This window comes from Pelodiscus sinensis, chromosome 1, assembly GCF_049634645.1.
Source record: "Pelodiscus sinensis isolate JC-2024 chromosome 1, ASM4963464v1, whole genome shotgun sequence".
Classification (NCBI taxonomy): Eukaryota; Metazoa; Chordata; order Testudines; family Trionychidae; genus Pelodiscus; species Pelodiscus sinensis.
In genome coordinates, this window is record NC_134711.1 from 320,405,023 (window position 1) to 320,428,753 (window position 23,731).

General features: G+C 43.7%; 1 protein-coding gene across 5 annotated transcripts in view; it reads right to left on the reverse strand.

Annotated features, from left to right (window-relative positions):
* The window catches only part of FCHSD2 (FCH and double SH3 domains 2), a 268,315-nt gene that overhangs the window by 25,126 nt on the left and 219,458 nt on the right, over positions 1 to 23,731 (reverse strand). For all 5 annotated transcript variants that reach the window (XM_075919548.1, XM_075919550.1, XM_006130860.4 and 2 more), the window contains 2 exons: positions 13,206 to 13,322; positions 11,534 to 11,638 (listed from right to left, as the gene is read on the reverse strand). In XM_075919548.1, coding sequence (XP_075775663.1) covers positions 11,534 to 11,638; positions 13,206 to 13,322 — 222 coding nt within the window. The remainder of the gene's footprint in view (positions 1 to 11,533; positions 11,639 to 13,205; positions 13,323 to 23,731) is intronic.

A 23,731-nucleotide genomic window follows, 5' to 3' on the forward strand; every position in this document is an offset into this window, starting at 1 on the left:
GGATCAATAGCCCCTGACTAAAAGAAGGTTCCCTACCTCTGCTCTATAAGGTAGTAGTAATTCTTAGTAAAAAATATGCCTGGTAAATATTCACAATGTTACGGGAATTTGGAATAATGTATCTTGCTTTAGTGTGATATACCTCTGGATCCTCAATATTTATACCATAATAAAGAGGATAAATCAGAAAATCTGCAGCATTATTAAGAGAAACGTTAGCTATAACTCTTAGAAATGTAACAATGGAAGGAACTTTATGTTGCTCTGGTGTACATTCTTACCTGACTGGAAGACGCAACTGTGACAATTGTCTGTTTCAAACTATAGTACAGGTTGGAGCTACCTGGTCTGGCACTCTTGGAACCCGACTGGTCCTGGATGAGGGATTTTGCTAGACCAGGGAAAGTTATATCTGGACCCCCAGCCCTGGACCAGCCACTGGCCTCCTGGATGCTTCCCTCCTCTCCCCTCCCCACTAAGCCAGGCAAGCCCAGCTCCCTGTGCACTGGGCTCCTGGATGCGCTGGGCAGCCCCACTATGGCGCGCTGGGCTCTTGGCCCCATCGAGCACCCCCACTGGGTTGTATCTAGCAGCTCAGCTGTGGTACACCAGGCAACCTAGCTGCAGGGAGCCCAGCTAACAGCCTTCCAACGGGACTCTCTAGTTCTAAAACATCTGGATGTTGCCAGATGAGGAAGTCCTGGTTAACAGGTTCATTCAACCTGTACTATTAAAAAAAAAAAATCCCTCCCAACCCTCCCCCAAATAAAACCAGAAAACAAACAAAACAAAAAACAAACTTATTTTAAATGTGAGTGAAGTTGTCATGGGATATAGGGTTTTAAGAAACTATTGCAGCATACTACATAGTATTTAACACTGTTAAAAGGAGAAGTCATTTTTAAGAACACACAAATATAACAGAGGTCCTAGAAGAAATTCCGAAACTCAGCAGAATCACAAAAAGATGAAGTTAGGTGCAGACACTGGAGGCTGGGGCAGGAGGAGTTCAAAACACATTTTCCATGGGAGAAGGCCAAAGCCACTGAACCAGGAAGAATTTCTATTTCTCAGTTAACCAAGCAGAGTAGTTATCAGAGAACCATCAACTGAATGATTAATGTATATTGTGGGTATCAGTCTCACATTCAAACTTTACTACTGAGAAAATAGTCTCAGAGGGGTAGCCGTGTTAGTCTGTAACTTAAAACAAAAAAAAATTAAAAAACAATGAGTGGTTCTGTAGCACCTTAGAGATATATATTTGATTAGACTGTAAGATACTAGAGGACCACTTGCTTTTTAAGGTTTATTTACTAAGAAAATAGTCAATTGAAGATGTTAAGTACTATATGCACTATGTTATTAAACTTCAAAGAACACTGAATTCAACAGAAGAGGACGGAAAAAGGAGCACCCAACACACTAACTGAAGATGGAACCACAAATCTTTTTTTTTCATGTTGTAAAATAGGCCTTTCCAATGTATTAAGCATCTCTTAAAACACCAGCAAATCATTTTGACTGAAGCCCGTGTCTTACTTTTGTTAATATTTAACAAGTTCTATAGCACAAACAACAGTAAAACGTGAGTAAATCTAGAATTCCCAGGACTCCCAGATGATTTGGTGAATCTTGCATTTACATGGAACACGTCATACCTGTATGTTTCTTTCTGCATGCACCCAATGCTGCAATCACAGTAATCCAAAGCCTTGCATATAGACTGAATTACTATTAATTTATCTAAAACAATAAATCCCCTAGTTGGGGCTAGGGATGTAAGTGAGTAGTCGACTATCCGAGAAGCAAAAGCTTATGGATAGTCGACTAGTGGCTTCCCCCCTTTGCTGCGGCAGAGGTAGCAGGAGCCCGTGCTGGGGGAGCCGGCTTAAAAGCCCGCCAGCTCTTAGTACATTTAAAAGGCTAAAGAGCAGCAGGTGGGAACTAGTGAGAGCCGGGAATCAGCTGGCCCAGCTAGTGCTGGGTCCCCCTGCTGTGCACCAGCCTATTTAATAAATGTATTAAGAGCTGACAGGAGCTAATCCTGCAGCAGCTCCCCTGCTTATCAACTACAGGCAGTCCCCGGGTTACGTACAAGATAGGGACTGTAGGTTTGTTCTTAAGTTGAATTTGTACGTAAGTCGGAACTGGCGTCCAGATTCAGCCGCTGCTGAAACTGACCAGCGGCTGACTACAGGAAGCCCGAGGCAGAGTTTCTCTGCCCTGGGCTTCCTGGAATCAGCCGCTGATCAGTTTCAACAGCAGCTGAATCTGGACGCCTGAGACAGAGCAGCTGGGGCGCTGCCGGGTAGGTCCCTGCAACGCCGCACCTCGGTGGGGACCAACCCGGCAGCACACCCGCTGCTCTACCCCAGGTGTCCCCAAGTCAGCTGCTGCTGAAACTGACCAGCAGCGGCTGAATCAGGACGCCTGGGGCAGAGCAGCTGGGGTGCTGCCGGGTTCGTCCAGTAGCGCCGAGGAGCGGTGCTGCAGGACCAACCGGCAGCACCCCTGCTGCTCTGCCCCAGGCGACCGCGAGAAAAGCCTGGTCTGCTGGGAGGATGGGGGGGGGGGGGCGCAGCTAGTGAGACGCGGGCAAGAAAAGCCCCATTCGTAAGTACGGATCCGACTTAAGTCGGATCCGCGTAACCCGGGGACTGCCTGTAATCAACTAGTTGACAGAAAATCCATCGAATAGTTGATTAGTCAATTAACCTATATTTAACATCCCTAGTTGGGAAACTTATGTCAGTTAAAGTTACTTATATCCATGTACCTTAAATTAATTTCTTAACAAGTTAGGTTAAATTGAGCTGTACAAGTTTAACTACACTATGCTTGCCTGGACACTCCCCAAGCTTTTGTTCCAGGACACACACATTTGTGTAGACAAACCTAAAGAATATTTGTAGGATAGGTCTGGTTTACACTTGAAAGTTGTACTGGTATGACTATGTTGGTTGTACATGCGATTTTTTAATCTACATAGATATACTGGCTCAAAACCTAGCATGGACATGTTCATACCGGTATAAAGATGACTTAGTTCAGTTTAGGCCTGGTCTACTTCTAAAATTTAGATAGCAATAGCTAAAGTGAATGGGAGTGTGAAATATTCACATGCCTGCGCACCATAGCTATGCCAACCTAATCCCCAGGGCTAAGACAGCAGTATGGTCATGCCCACTTGTCCAACCTAACTTTTTCTGATTATTTCTTTATTATATTTTCATTACTGAAGTTAAAATTAAGAAAAATGAGACTGAAGATAAAATATTGTTTTATTTATATTTCATCTCCTCTCCATGTTTACATTAAGAAGAAATCCTGTTTGTTTATTGTTCCTGCATGAATAAAATATCAGTCTCTGGATCTATAGTGCAAAAAATGAAGACAAATTCCTGCTTCAAAATTAAAGGAAATGAAAAGCAGCAACAATAAGTTTCACAGCTTCCTGTAAATAACCAGCCAAAATAATATACAATATTCTGTTACAGTGCATGGGTTTATTAATAGCCATCTAAAATAATGTAAGAAAAGGGCCTGGAGGAAACCAAGTGTTCATTTGGATCCCAAACACCTTAGTGACAAGTCTTTAAATAGCTTATTTTGAAAGAATAAAAAAAAGCAACTACAGAATTCTAGAATTCCAGTAAAGATGCATTATTCATACAAAACATACTTCTCTCTCCATGCATCTTTAAACTTTTAAGACCCATCTATCTGCCACCATTAACTTGAAATCATCCTGCTATGCCTGTAACAAAAATTAACCTTCAGAAATAAATCAAGTTTCAGCTGTCGCTTGTCCATTGATAAACCTTTAATAGTATTTGTATTGATCCACATAAATCCTTAAAGGTCTTCTCCCCTAACTGGGAAACATGTCTCTTAATTTGGGTATCAACAAGATAGTGTTATTATTTATCAGAGTTTGGAATCTCTGTCTATATGTTGGTATAAGCATCTTGCTTGAAGCACGTGATTGACAAAAAACCATCACTGAAGTTTATCATTGAAAGCTGTTATTGATTCTCAAATATAGTTAATGATGTTTTCCCAATATTGTGACCAGGATAATAAACAATGGAGCACTGATCAAGTACTACAGATTTATTTATACCTCTACATAAAACCATGATGTAACTTCTGACTTTATCATTCTTAAACTAAAATCCTTAAAATTTTACCCACTGAGCTAATTTGAAACTCCTGAAAGTAACTTTGGTTATTCAAATCAGTCATCTACTTATGGAAAGACCAATAGATCATACAGATTTCTTACTGAGCAGGCAATTTGTTTACTTCACCCTATTCTCCTAAACTTGAGCTTTCTTAGCAAAACCATCAAGAGAAGCAAGTGATATTTCACAAACTGAATTTTCTGTTAATTTCCATATTCCACTTAATTCTTTTGGCAGAAGCAGAGAGAATTAGATTTTCTCACAATTATTATGAGCTGAGAATACCACCACATAAATCAGCAGTAAGGTGGCAAGGTATAGCATACAACATGAAAAAACTAACAGTCTGATGATCACTGAAATGTAGATATATGACTTGAGATACAGTAAAACTATAAGTGGTACATAATTAATAGATTATATCTGGTTATAACAAATGAATAGCTAGCATGACAGAATTGTTCCAATCACACCTTAATAAATATGCTATAATAAGAGGAAGGGAAAAGTGGTCTCTAATTTACAATTTAAGATGGATTTAAGTGGTGTTTGACTCTACTGAACTCTTGAACTAGTCAAATGAAGTAAACAGCACCCTAGTGAGCCTTTATCAAATCTAATTTCATACAAATAGTCTCTTGACAGTTATAGATATACAGTACTAATTATGAGGCAAAATATAAATGAAAATAGAATTAACTGTTGTGGAGTCCCTGTTCTCTTACCAGAGCAAAGATAGCACAGATGTACATTTTCTTTTCCAGGTCAAAATATTTTTTTTTAGCTTTATAACCAAGTATATTATCTGGTGATATCTAACAAACGGCAACTCAAGTGGCAAGTTCTATAGTCTGACATAGAGAGGAGAGTGAGTGAGAAGAAATAAATCAAGTAGCCTAGCAGAACAGTTGAGGAGATAGGATTTTATGTCAATGAAAACAAAAAGAACAGGAAATCCAAGTGCACACCTTCAGATTTTACTACCTCTTACTCATCTGTAGGATACAGATTAATAGATGTAGTAATGGCAAATGGAGTGGAAAAATTAAGGTAAAGGAATGCAGTCTTGGGGAAAAAAGGAAAGCTATTAAGGACAACCAGATCCCCTTCAGATTATCTTCACAACCTGAACTAAAAACTACAAAATGTCCAGTAAGTTTCCTTAATGTTGTCAAAATGAGAACTTTACATACAGGTGCTACTGGACGACTTTTTTTTTTTAAACATACAGTAGTTCTTGCATATTTTCCTCCCTTTGTTGAATAAGTGCAAAGAGGCAACATGAATGTCTTATTTTCCTAAGTGACAGTATAGGGCAACAGAATTTCAAGGGCACTTTAAAAAAAGTGGCAAGGAATACTCCTTTTCAGCCGTGTATCACAGAATCATAGAATACTAGAACTGGAAGGGACCTCGAGAGATCAAGTCTACCAAGCACTGTCTAGATCACTGGTTCCCAAACTGGGGGGCATGACCCCTTGGGAGGGGCGTGAAGAAATTCCAAGGGGTGGGGGCTGAGGCAATCCACACCCCGTCAATTCCCTCCCACCCTAAGAAAGAGCCCGTGCTGGTACTACCTCCTGCGAAAAATTGAAGTAGCACTGGCTTCCCCCTGTGTGTGGAGGGGAAGACCCGCAGCTGCACACCAGAGCCAGTGTCTCAGGAAGCGCGCGCTGCCGTGGGGAGTGGAGGAGCAGGGTGCGCACTACCTGAGCAGTTGGAGCTGGCATGGTCCCAGGACTCCTACTCCACCCATGCACGCAAGCAGCAGGGGCAAGAAGTCAGGAAATGCGCTGGCTGTTCAGGGAAGAGGAAAGCACTGCACGTGCATCCTGAGATCTAGACCTGGCACGCAGCTGTGGGACCCCCACAGGGCCGGACGGAGGCATGGGCGAGCTGGGCAGATGCCCAGGGCGCCAACCAATGAGTGGCACCTGATGGCAGCTGTATTCCTATCCCACTCTCTAGCACACTGGATTCCCTGTCCTGCACAGTGGAACCCTCATTTTTGGCCCCACCTCAGAGTGTAGAGGAGCCCACAAACTCCACTTACCCTGGAACTGCAGAAGAGTTAATCTGCCCTGAGGCCTTGAACCTCAGTCCTACTTACACTCCCCCTCATGGAGCTGGTGTGCCAGGGGAGGGAGGTGTCTGAGTTGGGGCCACATCAGTGAGGCTTGGAGGGGCTGTTTTTTTGCATCTCACTTGTGTCGTCCCTGGCTGCAGCATCATAACACCTCTACATCCTCCCCACACCCCAAGCTTGAGCCTATCATACACCGGAACCCACTGTCCTGAGCCTCTCACATCCTCAGTCTTCTGCCACAACACTACTGCACAATCCACACACTGCAAATCTGTGTCCTGTGCCCATCATACTCACAACCCCCCTGCCCTGAGCCCCTCATACACCGCAACCTGAACTCCTGCTCCCTCACATCCACAAGCCCGTGGTTTGCTCAGCACCCCACCCTTCACCTAACCCCAACACTCTCCATCCTGGAGGCCTCTCCCTGAGATAGCAGCCCCTTCACCACCTCCTGCACCCAAATTCCCTCCCAAAGCTTGCACCTACCTTTCATCCCTTCCCACACCCAAATCCCTCATTCCAAACGTAGGATTTCCCAACTCGTGAAGAAAATGCATCATCATCTTTCACATTAAATTCGTTTTGTTTCTGCTATTTCTTATGTTAAATTACATTTTTGTTAAATTTTTGTGCCAAGAAAAACTATTTGTGCTTATTTTTAATTTTAAATATTTTTATACCAAGTTTTTGTGTTTATTTTAAATTTTAAATGATTCATTGAATTTTTTGTTAAAAGAGGGGTTGGATGATGGTAAAAAAGAGGTAGGGTGGCGTGATGGTTTCTCAAAAATCAAAAAGGGAGCGTGATGCCAAAAAGTTTGGGAACCACTGTTTTAAACCAAAGATCACTTTTTAAATGTCAGGGCAAGCCAAGATCTACCCCATCCCTTCCCAGAGACCCCACCCCTTCCTTGAGGCCCCGCCCCCTCCATCACTTGCTGTCCCCAGCCCTTACTCACTCTCATTGGGTTGAGACAGGAGGCACAGGCTCTGGGATGGGAATGAGGGATTTGGGTGAGGGAAGGGGTGAAAGGTGCAAGCTTTGGGAGGGAATCTGGATGCAGGAGCTGTTGGAGAAGGGGATGCTGGGTCAGGGAGGAGGCTCCAAGCTGGAGAGTGCTGGGGTGCTGAACAAGCCGCAGGCTTGTGGATGTGGGAGTGCAGGAGTTTGGATTGAGGTGCAAGCAGGGCTCAAGGCAGGGGGATTGGGTGTATGATGGGCTCGGAGTTGCAGTGTATGGGGTGTGCAGGAGTGTTATGATGCTGCAGTGAGATGGGGGCTTGGCCCCAATTGGGGGCTTTTTCACCTGGCTTCATTTTTATATAAAATATGTCAAACAAGGTTTCAAGGTTGTCTTTATGGGAAGGGCGGGGATCCTTTTTTGGGTCATGGGCTATTGACCCACAATAAAATCAGCTGGGGATCACACTAGTGAGATGCAAAAAAACAACCTCTCCAAAAAAAACCAACACTCACTGATGTGGCCTCAACTGAGACACCTCACTCCACTGGCACTCCAGCCCCATGGAGGCAAGGGGGAGGGTATATAGGACTGAGATTCAAGACTTCGCGCCAGATTAACTCTTCCAGGGTAAGTGGATTTTATGCCCCCTTCCCCCCCCCCCCGTCTCTGGGGTGGGGTAAAAAATGAGGGATCCAGTGTGTGGGACAGAGCTGCCAGTGAGTGGATAGGGGTGCGGGTGAAGAATCTGGGTGGGAAGTGGGGGCAAAAGCAAACTGAGGGTATGTGTCTGGCCAGGAGAGAGGGGGCAATAGCAGGATGCTGGTGGGTGGCTGGTCAGGGGGAAGGTGGGAAAGGGAAAGAAGGGAAGATAAAAAAGAACGCACACTGCTGTGAGGAGGGGAGGAGCAGCACATGCACGCTTCCTGAGAAGCTGGCTCATGATTGACTGGTTTGTGACCACTGGTGTAGAGTATTGTGTGTGTATGTTACCCTCCACTTGTTCCTCACAAAGTGAGGTAAAACTGGAATTAGCTCCAATTCTGGGACAAGACTGTTCTCCTCTACAGCGTACCAAAAGACTCAGTTCTCATTCCAAGGCTCTTTTCTATATATCTTCTGCCTCTTGGTCCTTTTATCTCTGCCTTCAATTGCATATAATCCTTCCTGTGCCTCAGCTTAATAAATTTGCGATTTCTGTCTCAAAATAACCACAAAATTTGTCTCAAAATTATTTTAGTTAAGTATCTCAGAAGAACCACCCTCATCCTGACACACAAGATGGGTGAGAACTTTTATTGGACCAACTTCTGTTGGTGAGAGTGTGACATTACATGCAAGCCATAAATATTACAAAAATCTTTAACCTGGGGTGGGGAATCTAAGGACCAGGGCCTGGATACAGCCCCCAGCTTGCCTGGATTTGTCCTGCAATGCTCAGCTCCCTGCCCCTGCACTGGGGAGCCTGCGCTGGCACTCCAGGCCCCCTGCCGCCTCACTGTGGGACTGTAGCATAAAATCTACTCGCCTGTGCCCCCCCAGGGCAATGTAGGGAGTGTCTTTCTTCTTCTCAGTCAGGGGCCATGTCAGAGAGGGTTTGTTTTGGGTTTTGTTGCTTCTCACTTGTATGTGGCCCCCCAACTGATTTTCTGTTGGGTTGTGGCCCCCCAACCTATAAGCCACTAACAGCTCCTCCTCTCCCCAGCTACTTCTTCCCTTCCCATGATTGGAAGGGTGTGAATGGGCACTTGATCTTGGTCCATTAATTATTCATGCTAAAACAGGTCACTAAGAAGGTTTTCCAGACCTGAAGAAGAGCTCTGTATAAGCTTGAAAGCGTGTATCTCTCACCAATAGAAGTTGGTCTAATAAACCTACTCTATCTCGTGTCTAAAATATCCTGGGACCGACAGTTACAATAACACTGAATGCTCTTCTCTTTGGCAAACAACTTCAGACATAACTCATCTCCTTTCTCAATTCAGATCCTCCATTTGTCTTCACTGTCCAGAACCTTGATGTTGTCCTTAACTCAGAACTATATTCCCTGCTCCCACATTCCCCCATTTGTAAATCTTCCTATTATTATTTCTTCAAAATAACCCACGTAACAATTGTCCCAATCCCACCTCTACTGATATTTGGCTTTTAACCTCCTCCAACCTTGACTGCTGCAACTTATATTTGTATAGCTGCATCAAATTTCAGCTCTCCAGTCTTCAGGAGGTAAAATTTTCGCTGCCCTCCCCCCACCCCCACAGAAGAGTGAGAACATCATTGTTAGCTTTAAACCACTTTCCATTGCTTTGAGTATACAACTAACAATTAACTTATTTTTTAAATAATTTGATTTGCTGTAGCTGAACTTGCTTCTTAAACATGTAATACTAACTTCCTCTGTCCATTCATACAACACTGGTGAAAAACTCTTCTCCCCCAAAATTCATCTTCACTGTATTTCCTCTGTCTGCTACTATCACTATAATTTCTCATCATCTAAAAATGTAACTTTCCTCTCTTGCTTTACTCAATTCTTATTCTTCTATATGTAATCATTATGTAATTCCATATGCAATGAAAGTATTTCAGGATACAATCAGTAAGATGATGTTATACAAAATAAAATGTTATTCTATTACAATAGCATTTAAAAATATTTATGTGACTAGAGCATGACAATTTGTTTTTAAAACAGCTGATAAAAATTATCATACCATAAACAGGAATAAACTCGTGTTACTCAAGTTTTTCCTACCTGACCTCCCAAAATTGTAAATTGCATTCCTAATCACACTAAGTAGTTTGATTGTCCGACAATATGAAAAGCCTCCTTTTGCCATTTTTTTAAATCGGTGACCATAAAAGTTAACTTATAGCAATATACCTCACCTAGTTAAAAATGACGGCACAGGACCACAGATGTTCCTGAATCAGAGAGCCCTGGTAGCCTAGGTGCAAGAAGGCAATCCAGGAGCTGGGCCGGGCTGATGCAGTAGGATGGGGCAAGGGCTGGTAACAGCCCCCAGTAGTGGGCTGGAGCTGGCAGCAGCCCCCAGAAGCCTGTGGCACTGGGATCAGGTCCGGGACAGCCGCTATCAGCGTAGGAATGAGCCAGTAACAGCCCATGGTAGTGCGGGGTCAGAGCCTAAAGGCTGCTGCAGGGCAGGAGCCCAAGCCCTCAGCAACCCATGGCAGCAGGACCAGGGCTGGGGCTGGCGGCTGCCCCTAGCAGCCTTGGGCAGCACACGGCAGCATAGAGCTGCAGCCCGCGGAAGCTGGGCCAGAGCCTTTGGGATGTCTTGGAGCTGGGACCGGAGCCCAAGCCCTTAGCAGCCCCCCAGCAGCCTGCAGCGCAGGGACCAGAGCTGGGGCTGGGGCCAAAGCCAGCCCCCAGCAGCAGCACTGGACAGCCCCTGGTAGTCTGCAGCAGCGGGGTTGGGGTCAGACCCATGGCAGCATGGGGCTGGAGCCTGCAGGAGGTCGTGGGCAACCCGGTAGGCATTCCAGCGAGGGCAGTGGGGCCAGAAACTCAGCAAGCAGCCCAGCTGAGGCTGGAGGTAGCGGGAAACCCCCAGAGCTGGCAGTGCTGAAGGCTGGTGGGCTGTGGGGATGTGGCAGGGAACCTTCCTTCGTCCGGGAAATTCTATGGTTCAGGACCAGTCAAGTCCTGAGAGTGACGGACAACGGAGGTCCAACCTCATTTCTTCACAATGTATTCATTAATCTGGAGATCTCATAACCCCCTATAACCTTTTCAACAGTATGTTAGGGGAACACAAAAGACAGAGAAATACTAGAAAGATTACTTAAGTTATTTCCTATTTAAATATACACACAGAGTTGTACAGTCAGTGCAAGTGAACATATGGTGAGCTGCTACAAAGAGCCCAAAACCTGAGGACAGATTTATGATTAATGTTTTCCCGATACTAGTTCTTTCACATGTAATGAAGTAGTTTAAATTTCAGGGTTTTTACCATCTATGAAAGTTGAGAAAAGAGAAGCAGAAATTCCTACCTTTTTGATCAGGTGGAAAAAATACAGCGAATTTAATAAACCATATCACTAGGAGGATTTTATTTCATTTTTTTATTGCTCACCTAATTTCGTAAACCTTGCATTAAATTGATGTCATGATTAAAATGAAATGAAATCTAAGAGAAATTCCAAATCTCAATTTATAATTCCCTGATCATTTGATGCTAGAAGTCTGGATTTTCAGACACAAATTAAATTAATGTAATAAATGTGCCACCAAAGAACCAAAAAACATGCCGGAATAACTTCTCTCTTACCTCAGCTTTGCGGATGCTCTCTCTGGCTTCATCTATTTTCTGTTCCAGTTCTGCTCGGCTTTGTTCAGATACAACAGGTCCATGGCATTCTAACTCCTCAAGTGCCTACCAAAAACAAGAGAAAGATGCCTTACATTTGATACAGTCATGCACACTGTGACACTATTTATGACTACACATGGAATTAATCAGATTCAGATGTTAGGGTGATGAGTTGTGCTACATTGCAGGATAAAAACTCTGCAGACTGATGCAACCTCATTTAAAAAGCTCAAACTTTACGGGCAAACTTATATCATAGGAAAACTGGTTTTTGAAAAAGATCCAAAATCCAAAAGTATCATGATGTTACAACTATGGTCAGTTCAGGTGACACTTCACTCTCATTTTCTCATTCAATCTTTACATTTCAAGCCCATCCTATCAAAATCCATGTACTTTGCAGTGATTATTTAAAGAGTTGAGACATGGTAGGATTGGGTTATATATTTTGTGTTATTATGGCGCATCTGGTCTGAGCAACTGCAACACCACAACATGCTTTTGGGTGAGAGGCTTGAGAGAAAGCTAGTAAAAATAAAACAACAGTTCTCTAAGGAAACAAAGGATAGGAATAAATGGTCAGTTTTCAGAATGGAGAGTGATGTCCCCAACGGGTCTGTACTGGGGCCAATCATATTCAATATATTCATGAATGATGATCTGGAGAATAATGAGGTGGCAAAATGTGCAGATAATACAAAACTACTCTCAAGATAGTACCCCCTCATCTTGAATACTGTGTGCAGATGTGGTTGCCATATCTCAGAAAAAGATATACTGGAATTGGAAAGGGGCAATAAAAATGATTGAGGTATGGAAAGGCTGTCATATGAGGAGAGATTAGTAAGATTGAGAAGAGATTACTACCCCCTCTTGGAAGAGAGGGGCAGGAATGTGATAGAGGTCTTTAAAATCATGACTGGAGTGGAAAAAGTAAATAAGAACTAGGGTTCACTAAATGAAATTAATAGGTAGCTGGTTGGAAACAAACAAAAGGAAGTATTTCTTCACATAGCCAACCTGTGGAACTCCTTGCCAGAGGATTTTGTAAAGACAAAGACTAAATAAAACTAGATACGTTCATGGAGGATGGGTATATTAATGGCTATTAGCCAGGATAGGCAGAGTTACTGTCCCTAGCCTCTGCCAGAAGCTGGGAATAGGTAACAAGGAATGGATCACTCGATTTCCTGATTTGTTCATTCCCTCTAGGGCACCTGGCATTGGCCAGTGATGGAAGATAGAATACTGGACTTGCTGGACCTTTGGTCTGACTCTGTATGGCCGATCTTATGTTCTGTTATGTAAGTAAATTAACAAGATAATTCTCTGATTCTAGAAAACATTTAAATATTTGCTTAATTTTAAGCATGTGATTAAACTCCAATGACTTCAGCATATGCTTAAGTGCAGACATGAACAGAGGTGCCAAGTGGAAAAATAATCTCAAAAATTGGCAAATCATTGCTGCTGGTAGACACACTAAGACAGGATATTAGGTGTTCATCTCTCTGGTGCACTTAAACATTAAATTCAAATTATTAAAAGCCATGTAATAGATCTTAATTTAGCATCTGCTTATCTTGATTGCACTTTTTTCATGTCATCAATTTTTTTATTTTCAACCTACCCGTTGATTGTGGATGATGTTTTTGTGCTCACGTGCCACACGGGTGGCCCATTTTCGGGCTTCCTTGTTTAGGCTGTGCTCCTCTGTTGTCCCAGTTTCAGATTCTAGTTGGCGACTCTGAAAACAAATCAGAAAGTGAGTAATTAGCTAAGGATTTTAAGGCTGTCTTCATGTATAATTTTGTTACGTACGGAACCTGACAATTTTATTTAATTAATATTTATCAATTTCTTGTAAAATCCTTGCCTGGGCCCTTGTTTGTAAGAAGTAAGAATTTCAACAAAGAGGGAAAAATGCTGCTTTTTGTAAGCTGTCATATCATCATGTTGTGGAAAACCGACTATAAAAGCAAACTGAAATTCAAAAGAATTTGTAATTTACTATTTTCAAGGCAAGACATCTTTACCATGGAGACAATGCCAGATACAGATTTTTTTTTTTTAAATGAAATACATTCCTGAAGTAGAAAACTGGTGTTATTTAAAACAAGACAGAGATTAAGAAACTGAGTAAGAATAAATGCTCCCAAAGTAAACTGCTATCCTTAGTTTCCCAGATAAATATGCATTTTTAGGCAGTATTTCAAAATAGGCATTTCATACAATGTGCGGCATCATTTAGGCTTCCTCCCCCCCAATGGCATTTAAAAACTACATATTGTTTTTAAAAATACGAATTGGAAAATCAAATTACAATTTAATATGTATTTTAAAGATTTATCAAAATACTATAAACACATTTTTATCTGGGACCAAAAGGTTTTCTCTCCCCATGTATTTCACATGCCAAGTGTCAGACTAAGGATTCTATATCTGAGATATTTGTTGATGATCCTGTATTGCCATTATGCCAACTCATAATTTTTTTCCAGTAAATGAGAAAGTGAAACTCTTCCTTCCCTTCAAAGAGTGCCAGATAAAATGAAATCAGAAGTAAGAAAATCTGAAAGTTTCCTATTGAATCAATCCTGTTCAATCTAGGCATAGCAGGCAAGTTGTTCAATATCATGATTCTAGGTTGTATCAACAGGTGTGTTGTAAGCAAAAATCGTGAAGTCATTCTGCTGCTCTACTCTGCACTAGTTAGGCCTCAGCTGGAGTACTGTGTCCAGTTCTGGGCGCCACATTTCAAGAAAGATGTGGAGAAATTGGAAAGGGTACAGAGAAGAGTGACAAGAATGATTAAAGGTCTAGAGAACATGACCTATGAAACCAGGCTTCATGAACTGGGCTTGTTTAGTTTGGAAAAAAGAAGATTAAGGGGGGAACATGATAGCGGTTTTCAAATATCTAAAAGGGTGTCAAGGAGGAAGGAGAAAATTTGTTCCTCTTGGTTTCTGAGGACAGGACAAGGAGTAATGGGCTTAAAGTGCAGCAGGGGAGGTTTAGATTAGACATTAGGAAAAAATTCCTAACTGTCAGGGTGGTCAAATATTGGAATAAATTGCCAAGGGAGGTGGTGGAATCTCCCTCTCTGGAGATATTTAAGAACAGGTTAGATAGACATCTGTCAGGGATGGTGTAGACGGAGCTTGGTCCTGCCTTGAGGGCGGGGGGCTGGACTCGATGACCTCTCGAGGTCCCTTCCAGTCCTATGATTCTATCTTTTCCCCATTTTTAAATGTTCTGTATTACTGTCATAGCAGATCACCCAATGGATTAAAATATCTTACTATACATTTTAGAAATGTGCATCTATCTGTCAAGTCCATTTGCTCCTTCTAAACAAAAAGAGCTAGGACCACCAAATTTGATACACAGCTTTCTCTTCTCATAATTTAAAGCAAGGTAATGGTTTTGCTGTGCCAAGACAATGGAATGTGGCTGAAATTTGATTGTTTCAAATTAAAAGGAAAAGGTCTGGTAGGAGGGAGTTATACTATAGAATGACCACGGGGGGCAGCCAGGAGTCAGAACGGGGACCTTGACAGCTATAATCCCATTGAGCCAGCAGGCAGCAGGGGTGGAGAAAGGGACAACTATCTACTATATATTTCAGAAAGTTTGTCTGTTTGTGTTTGTCTGTTCACCCAGCTGTGTCTGCCATAGATAAGTGCTCCTCATCTGGTCCCACCCTGTTGCACCAAGAGGGGGCTGGGTTAGTCATCTCTCCCTGGAGCAGCCTGCATACTGAACCCCTCATCCTCAGCCCTACCCCAGAACAACGATTTAAATGCAAACCAAAGAAAACAAAACAATAAAACTTATTTAAATTAAGCAACACCAGGTAAATCTTCTAATAAATCAATACATTTAGGAAAAAAAGGACTACATTTTACCACCTAGTCAGTCCGCATCCTTTCCAGAAAGTATATTTTTTCCTTCACTATTTATCCAGTTTGAGGAAAATTTGATCTTGCTATACTGCAGAGATCATTCCTTTCTGATCCAATCTCAATTCTCCCTCAACCTCCAAAAATAGGAAGAAACATGCTTAGGTCATCTTGGCCATCCCCACAATGCACACCCAACTGTGCCACAGCCACAATGCAATCTCTATTGCTTTCCTATTTCCAATGGATCTCACTACCAAAATGTTTTTCTTCATCAGTCTAATAGTTTTAATGCCAAGCCATAGCTCATTCTATGCCTTGTACATAGGAAAACCCTCTTCATTAGTGTAACTTGTTGTAGCCAGACAGACTAACCCCATATCATCCATCTTATTTGCCTCTCTGAAGCACAGGGCAGAGAAGGAGCAATAATATCAGCATAGTCTATGCTGGCTCATCTGATCCTGAGGAGCTGAAAAAAAAACAGATATGTGGATAGAGAGCAGTTAAGTCAATAAGCTGGCCTCGAGGCTGCGGCTGGCACCTATGTTGATTCGAACACACACACAGTCACTGGGAGAGGAATTTCCCACTGAGAAAACAATGTCCCGTACTTCCAATTTAATCATCTCAATTCTCTCTTACAAGTGTAAATTAAGTTCACAACTCCCTTGTAAGAACTGGTCTCACAGCAGACAGACCAGCATCAATTGGCATTACAGACAAGAAAGAGAAATACGTGACCCCATGAGTATAAAAGATGGGCCCAGCACACACTCACTTTGAGTGTCATTCTACCCTCTACCTGCTGGTCGGGTTAGGTGTTTGACCTCCCAAGGTTCTATACCACCTCGTATTTTCGTCTTTCCTAGGAATTGAGGGACCGGCCCTGGCCTGACATGCTGGAGTCGAGAGGCACAGAAGGGGGTAAAAATTGTACCTGGATGTGGTCCTCTGTCTTAAGTGTACACATAGAAAGAGTAAGCTGTTACTTGGTACCATTATTTCTATTTTCCTATCTTTATCTTCTTTGTAACCATTTTTAAGATCTATATTTTGCTAGTAGTTAAGAAATAGAGCAATAGCCATTGCAACCATATGATTTATAAGCTTCCTCAATAAACCTGTAACTGTTTAAGTTTTAACCTGACTCCTTCAGTTGCTGTAACAGAACGAAGCACAATTTAAAAGAACTTCAGCCGGTCTTAAGGGACAGATATAGGGAGCCCTGACCGTCGGCTGACACTTGTACATGATTTAGTCTTGTACACCTTTACACAAAGACTAGACTAGCCTATCTATACATCTTTATTCACTTCCTGCTTACATACAGGAAGATAGATGTTGCCTCAAAGGCCATGTGAAAGTATGTTTTATCAGTTGATTTCAATAAAAAGGATATATAGTACACAAGAAGGAAGGAGTGTCAGACTTAAGGTGTTTTTCTACCTAGTTTAAACCACAAGCATGAAAAAGCTAGCAAATAAGAATTTGAAAGTAGATGGGGAGTATGGGAAAATCAGAGAAAATCAGAACAGAGTCAAGGAATGAGCTTAATTCTCCTGGGGAATAGATGAGAAATTGAAATTGATGTAAAATCGGATATGATGAGTGTGTGGATTTAACAGGATGAGTGTCATGAATTGCATGACAGGGAAGGAAGAAGAATTTAGTGGCAACATTGAGATGAAAAGGAAAGGATTTTTTGCTTTTAAGATTATAAGGCCTTCAAATCCGTTTAACTGATCAGAATTGACATTCATACAGTCAGTGCTTTTTTTTGTAAGAAAATAGGTGCCGGTACTCTGGGGCAAACTTGTTGAACAAAAAAAACCCCACACCACAAATAAACTGGGGGCCAAAAGGCAGTTGCGGCCCCTTTAAGAGCCTAAGCACCACACTGGGAGCCGGAAAAAAAAAACCATTGTGCATTCCGAGCAGGCTTCCACCAGGAGCCGAGCCGCCCAAGGAAAACAGGTGCTGGTACGCACGGGAGAATCCTTTTCTGTGGGGTGGGAAAATAGGTGATGATACGCCGTTCCGGGCAATACCGTAACAAAAAAAGCACTGCATATAGTGTCATATGCCCTGTGAAACAACAATTACTATTACTCATTTAAAGAGCACTAAATGTAATTTGGCACTCCTAAGTGGGTCGTTAGTAGCGGGGACTGAACTCTGGACCTCTCAAGTCTAAAAGCATGAGCCAGCTAGAGTCAATAATTCTTTTAAGGCAAAGTTGGGGCAAAATCAAAACATTTATATGGTTCAGCCACTAGAAGGGGACAGAGAGTCGCACTGTGTTACAGAACAATAAAAGCAACTGTATTTAGAGAACCTCACTTTGAAGGACAAGGAGGATGAAGAGGATGATTCACTTAAGACTGAGCTTAACAACCTGTGTGGTAGAAGGCTAGAGCTGTCTACAACAAGAAAAGAGAAGAGAAGTAAGATTTTTCCCCCTGGTCTAATATCATTTAATTACCTTCTGCATGTATTTTTAATTTCTGTTGGTACCTCTGAATGATTTCTGTCTGTATTCACACACATCCCAATTTTTTATTCATCTGAAAATATGCTCTTAGATAATGTCTTTATCATCTACTGAAAACAGATTATTACCTATCTGACATGCATCTACTCTTGCCACTTACAAACCATTATAAGAGTGATACCACCTAATTTTTCCATATTTTCTTCCATTAAACCTTTCTTGTTATAACTTTCCTTTCACAGATCTGAGTTCAGAGCTAGTGAGGCATCACCAAGAATGCTGTCTGACTTTGCCTTCCTCATTACTCAGAGAAATCATATCTGTAACAAATTATCAATGGTCTCACTGACTGGCTCCCTCTAGTCCTGGTTCTCTTGGGGTACATCTACACAGCGGCGTTATTTTGGAATAAATGACGTTATTTCGAAACAACTAAGAATGTGTCTACATTGCAAGCCATTATTTTGAAATAATGGCAAGCTAGAGGACTTCTTACTCCAACTGCCGTAACTCTCATTTTATGAGTAAGGGAAGTTGAAGGAAGAGTGTTCTTCCTTCTACTTCCTGCTATGTAGACAGCACCAAAAGCTGAATTAAGCTATTTCGACTTAAGCTACACAATTGACATAGCTGAAGTTACATAGCTTAATTTGACTTTAGCCTTGCTGTGTAGACATACCCTTGTATATTTACCTTAGATCAAATATATCCTCACCATTGCAACCGCTTCATAACATTTTGCATTATCCTAACTGTGTTTTTATTTTTCATTGCAATATTTGAATAGAAAAATAGAAAAGCAAATTTAGATGCTGTCTTGTATGGGTATGGACCATTACTGGACTGCGGTGGCTAAATTAATTGGTTATTCAGTATTGTTTCCAAAGAGCCTTCATCTTGACTTGAAGAGCTGAAAAATACTAACATCAAAATAGTTAATTAAAATCTAGCACTATTCAGTGCTGAGTTTCTAATCTGCTGCGGGGAGAGGGGGAAAAGGGGAGCTGTGTTCTCCCCTGGCTATGCCAGGCCCAACTCTCACACCACTCCTTCCCTCAAGGCTCTATCCCCACCCACTTCTTACCAAGAGGTGCCCCTCAACCTCTTCCCCACCCAGTTCCCCCTCTCCTCCAAATACACTGCGAGCTTGCTCTTGTCCCCCTCTTCTCCTCACAGTGCCTCCTGATGCTGTGAAACATCTGATATGTGCTAGGTGGTAGGTTCTGAATGGCAGGGCCTGCTGGTGGGCAGGATGCACAAGGGGGCGCTTCTGGTAGGGGGCTATGTCTACACTGCCACCCTAGTTCGAACTAGGGTGGCTAATGTAGGCATTCAAAGTTGCAAATGAAGCCCGGGATTTAAATATCCCGGGCTTCATTTGCATCTTGCCGGGCGCCGCCATTTTTAAATCCCTGTTAGTGCGGACCCCATGCCCGCGGCTACACGCGGCACGGAGTAGGTAGTTCGAATTAGGCTCTCTAGGCACTATAATACAAATCAATAGTGAATGGTGCTTAATTTTAAACATAGGCGCAATCCCAGTGATTTCCAATTACTCATCTGTACCAAGCAAAGAACGTATTTCAGTGGTCAAAAATGGCTCTCCATTTGTTAGAAGGTATCTGACTTGATTTAACCTCTTTTGAAAAGAGGAAACTGAACTGCTTCTGCTGGCCTGACAGTGAAGAGGAGGTTACTCACCTATGCAGTAACTGACATTCTTTGAGATGACTGTCCCTGTGGGCGCTCCACTCAGGTCAAGGTGCGTCCCAGAGCCTTTGATCAGAGCTTTTCTCAGCAGTACTCCTCCCCTCTGGGCCATGCACATGCTTTGCCTGCCTGACGAGCTGTCAGAGTATAAATAGCACATGCATGGTCCAGGCTCCTCAGTTCCTTGTTTACAGTGGACAACTGTCATATCCGAAGTAGAGGGGAGGAAGGGAGAGGATTGAGCACCCACAGGGACACTCATTTCAAAGTTTTCTCCTCTTCTCCTTTGAGAGATGTCCCTGTGAGTGCTCCACTCAGGTGACTGTAAGCAGTGTCCCTTAAGACGGTAGGGGCTTCGGATCAGGCTGGAAGGCTGTGGACAAAACAGCTCCGCCCATTCTGGTGTCAGCTGTAGTGTCCTATAACAGGGTATAATGTGCAAATGTGAAATTTGATGCCCATGTGGCTGCCTTGCATATGCTGACCAGGGGAACATTGCTTAGGAAGGCAGTAGACGTGGAGATGGAACATGTAGAACCATGGTCACCACCCTGTCGAGCGCAATTGACTGGTCAATCCTGGGGGCTTAACCAGTTGATCGCAAGGCTTTCGGGGGGGTCCCCCCTCGCAGTCCCCAACCCTCAAGATGAATGTCGGACTGACGCTACCTCCAGGGACAACGGAAGTATCGAGGGCTTCCTGTGGGGCAGGCAGGAGGGGGAATTCTGCAGCTGCGCAACAGGTCATGTAAGTGTGCGGGCTACTCTTCTGCCCCCCCCCAACAGCTGGCATGGTACCTAAAATGCCGGTCTGTTGAGTGCTGGGGACTTTCTTCCTCTACTGCCTTCCTGTGCGTGGGGGAAGAGGCTGCGCCAGCTCCAACTACTCAGGCAACGTGTGCTGCCATGGGGAGCAGAGGAGCAAGGTGCACGCTGCCTGAGCAGTTGGAGCTGACGTGATCTGGACTCCCTTTGCCCCCGCTCCTCCCCCCCACGCAGGAAGGCAGCAGGCATGTGACGGACCAGTGTTTCAGGTACCGCGTCGCTGTTTGAGGGACAGGGGAGCAGCCTGCGCACTTCCTGGGCTTTGGCATGCAGCTGCAGGATCCCCAGGTACCCGTCCCTGTCCCCTCCCCCTGCCCAGACCCCCACAAGTGCCCTGTTCTCTGCCCCAGTACCCAACAGCACCCTGTCCCCTTCCTCAGCACCCGCTGACACCATGCCCCCACCAGCACAGCTGGGGCCACGTTAGTGAGGCTTGAGGAGTTTGGAGGGGTTGTGTTTTTGTATCTCACTTGTGTGGCCTCGACTGACTTTTCAGTGGGTCAGTCATCTCTGACTAAAAACAGGTTCCCCACCCCTCTCAAAGACAATGCTGAAGCCTTTTGTGTTTGACATAATATTTTATTTAAAAATGAAGCCTCGCCAACAAGCCCCCAGTTGGGGCCAAGCCCTCATCTGGTCACAGCATCATAACACTCCTGCATCCCCCCAGATCCCAAACCTGAGCCTATCAGACACTGGAATCCCCTGTCCTGAGCCTCTCACATCCCCAAACTCCCGCACCCCCTCAGTCTTCTGCCATAACACTCTTGCACCATTCACACACTGCAAATCTGTGTCCTGAGCCCATCATACTCCCGACCTCCCTGCCATGAGCCCCTCACACACTTCAACCCAAAGTCCTGCACCCTCACATCCACAAGCCTGTGGCTTGCCCAGCACCCCAATCCTACACCTGAGCCCAACACTCCCCAGCCTGGAGCCCCCTCCCTTAGCCAGCATCCCCTTCTCCACATCCTCCTGCATCCAAATTCCCTCCCAGAGCCCGCACCTCCTGTCTCAACCTCGTGAGGGTATGGCTATACTGCAGGAGTTTTTCTCAGGAGGAACACTCTTTTGGCAGCCCTTGTATTCCTTGGGCCAAATATTGGAAAAATCTCTTCCAAAAGAAGGATCAAAAAAAGCGGCACTGTAGCCGTAGCCTGAGGCTACATCTATACTGCAGCCTTCTTCCGAAAAAGCTTATGCAAATGAAGCGCAGAGTAGAATATTGCCATGCTTCATTTTCATAATTAATTAGCAGCTGTTTTTACGAGGCTTTTGTGCAAAAAGGATCTGTGTAGATGGCTCCTTTTTGTGCAAAAAACCCCTCTTGTGCAAGAGCCGTTCTTCCTCATTTTTTCAGGAAGAACAGCTCTTGCGCAAGAGCGGGTTTTTGTGCAAAAACGGCTGCTAATTAATTATGCAAATGAAGCACAGCGATATTCTACTTCATGCTTCATTTGCAGAAGGTTTTGTGGAAGAAGGCTGCAGTATAGACGTAGCCTGAAAGTGTATAAGGGCCAGGGATGGCAAGTAATGGAGAGAAGGGGAACAGAGAGAGCGGGGCCTCAAGGAAGGGATACATCTTGGCTTGTCCTGACATTTCAAAAGTAGTCTTGGGTGTAAAAAGGTTGGAGACCACTGAGGTAGAATGTGCTCTGATGGAGTCAGGAGGCTGGACTTGTTTGAGTTGGTAGCACAGACGTATGCAGTTGGCTATCCATTTAGACAGTCTCTGCTTCAAGATGGCGTTTCCCTGAGATCATGATGCGGTGGAGACAAAGAGCATAGCAGTCCTTCTGAATGGTTTAGCTCTATTTAGATAGAATGTTAGATAATCTGTGCATGGCAGACTCAAAACCATTGGCATGTGGTTTTGGGAAGAATGTTGGTAAGTGAATGGTGTGTTTAGACGAAAGGAATAATATACCTTAGGTAGAAATTTAGGGTGCCTGCGATGCATGACTATGTTGAAAGAAGGTGGTTTATGGATGGTCTGCCAGGAGAGCTCCGAGTTCTCCCACCCTTCTGATGGAGGTGATTGTGACGAGGAAGGCTGTTTTCATGCAGAGGTGTAAGAGAAAGCATGTGGCCAAAGGCTCAAAGGGTTTGTGCATCAGTGCATGAAGGATAAGATGTAGATCCCAGGGATGTGTTGGTGGTCTGATATCGGGTATAATGCCTAGATACCCTTCACAAATCTTTTAGTAATTGGATGTGCAAATACGGAGGCATTACCTACCTTTTTGTGGAATGCGGTGATGGCAGTGAGATGGACCTTGATAGAGTTAATGTCCACAGGAGGATTTCAGTGGATTTAAGATCTTGTAAATAATCAAGGATTGAGTGAAGAAGTGCAGAAGTTGGGGAGGTATGTTTTTGAAGGCACCAAGCAGCATACCTCTTCCATTTTTGGAGGTAGGCACTGTGTGTGGTTAGAGTCCTGCTGTGCAGAAGTACTGTGTGCACTGGTTCTGGGCACACTAGCTCTTAGTGAGAGCACCATCGAGTAGCCAGGCTCTGAGGTGGAGATGTTCTATGTTAGGGTGAAGAATCTAGCCATTGTATTGGGACAGGAGATTGGACTGAATTGGGAGGAGATGGGGGGACTGGTCGACATTCCCATCAGAAAGGGATACCATGGTTGCCTAGGTCACGGTTGTGCTATTAAGAGGATATATGAATTGTCTGTTCTGATCTTCTATATTACCCTGTTGAGTATGGGTATGGGTAAAAAACACGTTGGTCCATGGGAGCAAAAAGGCAACCCCCCTGGAGTGGGATCCCAGGCCTACTCTAGAACAGAACTCTGGGCATTTTTTGTTCTTGGCTGTTGTGAATAGGTCGAGTTAGTAAAACCCCCAGCCTTGGAAAATGGTGCGTTGAGATGGAATTGTCCGACTCCCACTCATACTGTATGAGGAAGCAATGACTGAGTTTGTCCACAGTGGTGTTTTGGATACCAGGTAGGTGTGTGCTGGATATGGTGATGTTGTGTTTGAGACACCAATTCCAGAGTTAGGAAGGGGAGGGATCACATGAGGATTACCTGTTGTGATCCCTCTCTCTGGGATATCTGGTATTGGCCGCTGTCGGCAGACAGGATACTGGGCTAGATGGACCTTTGGTCTGACCCAGTATAGCCATTATGTAGAGTTTGATGGCTTCCATGCAGAGGGAGTGGGAATGTGCTCCACCCTGCCTGTTCATGTAGATTAGAACACGC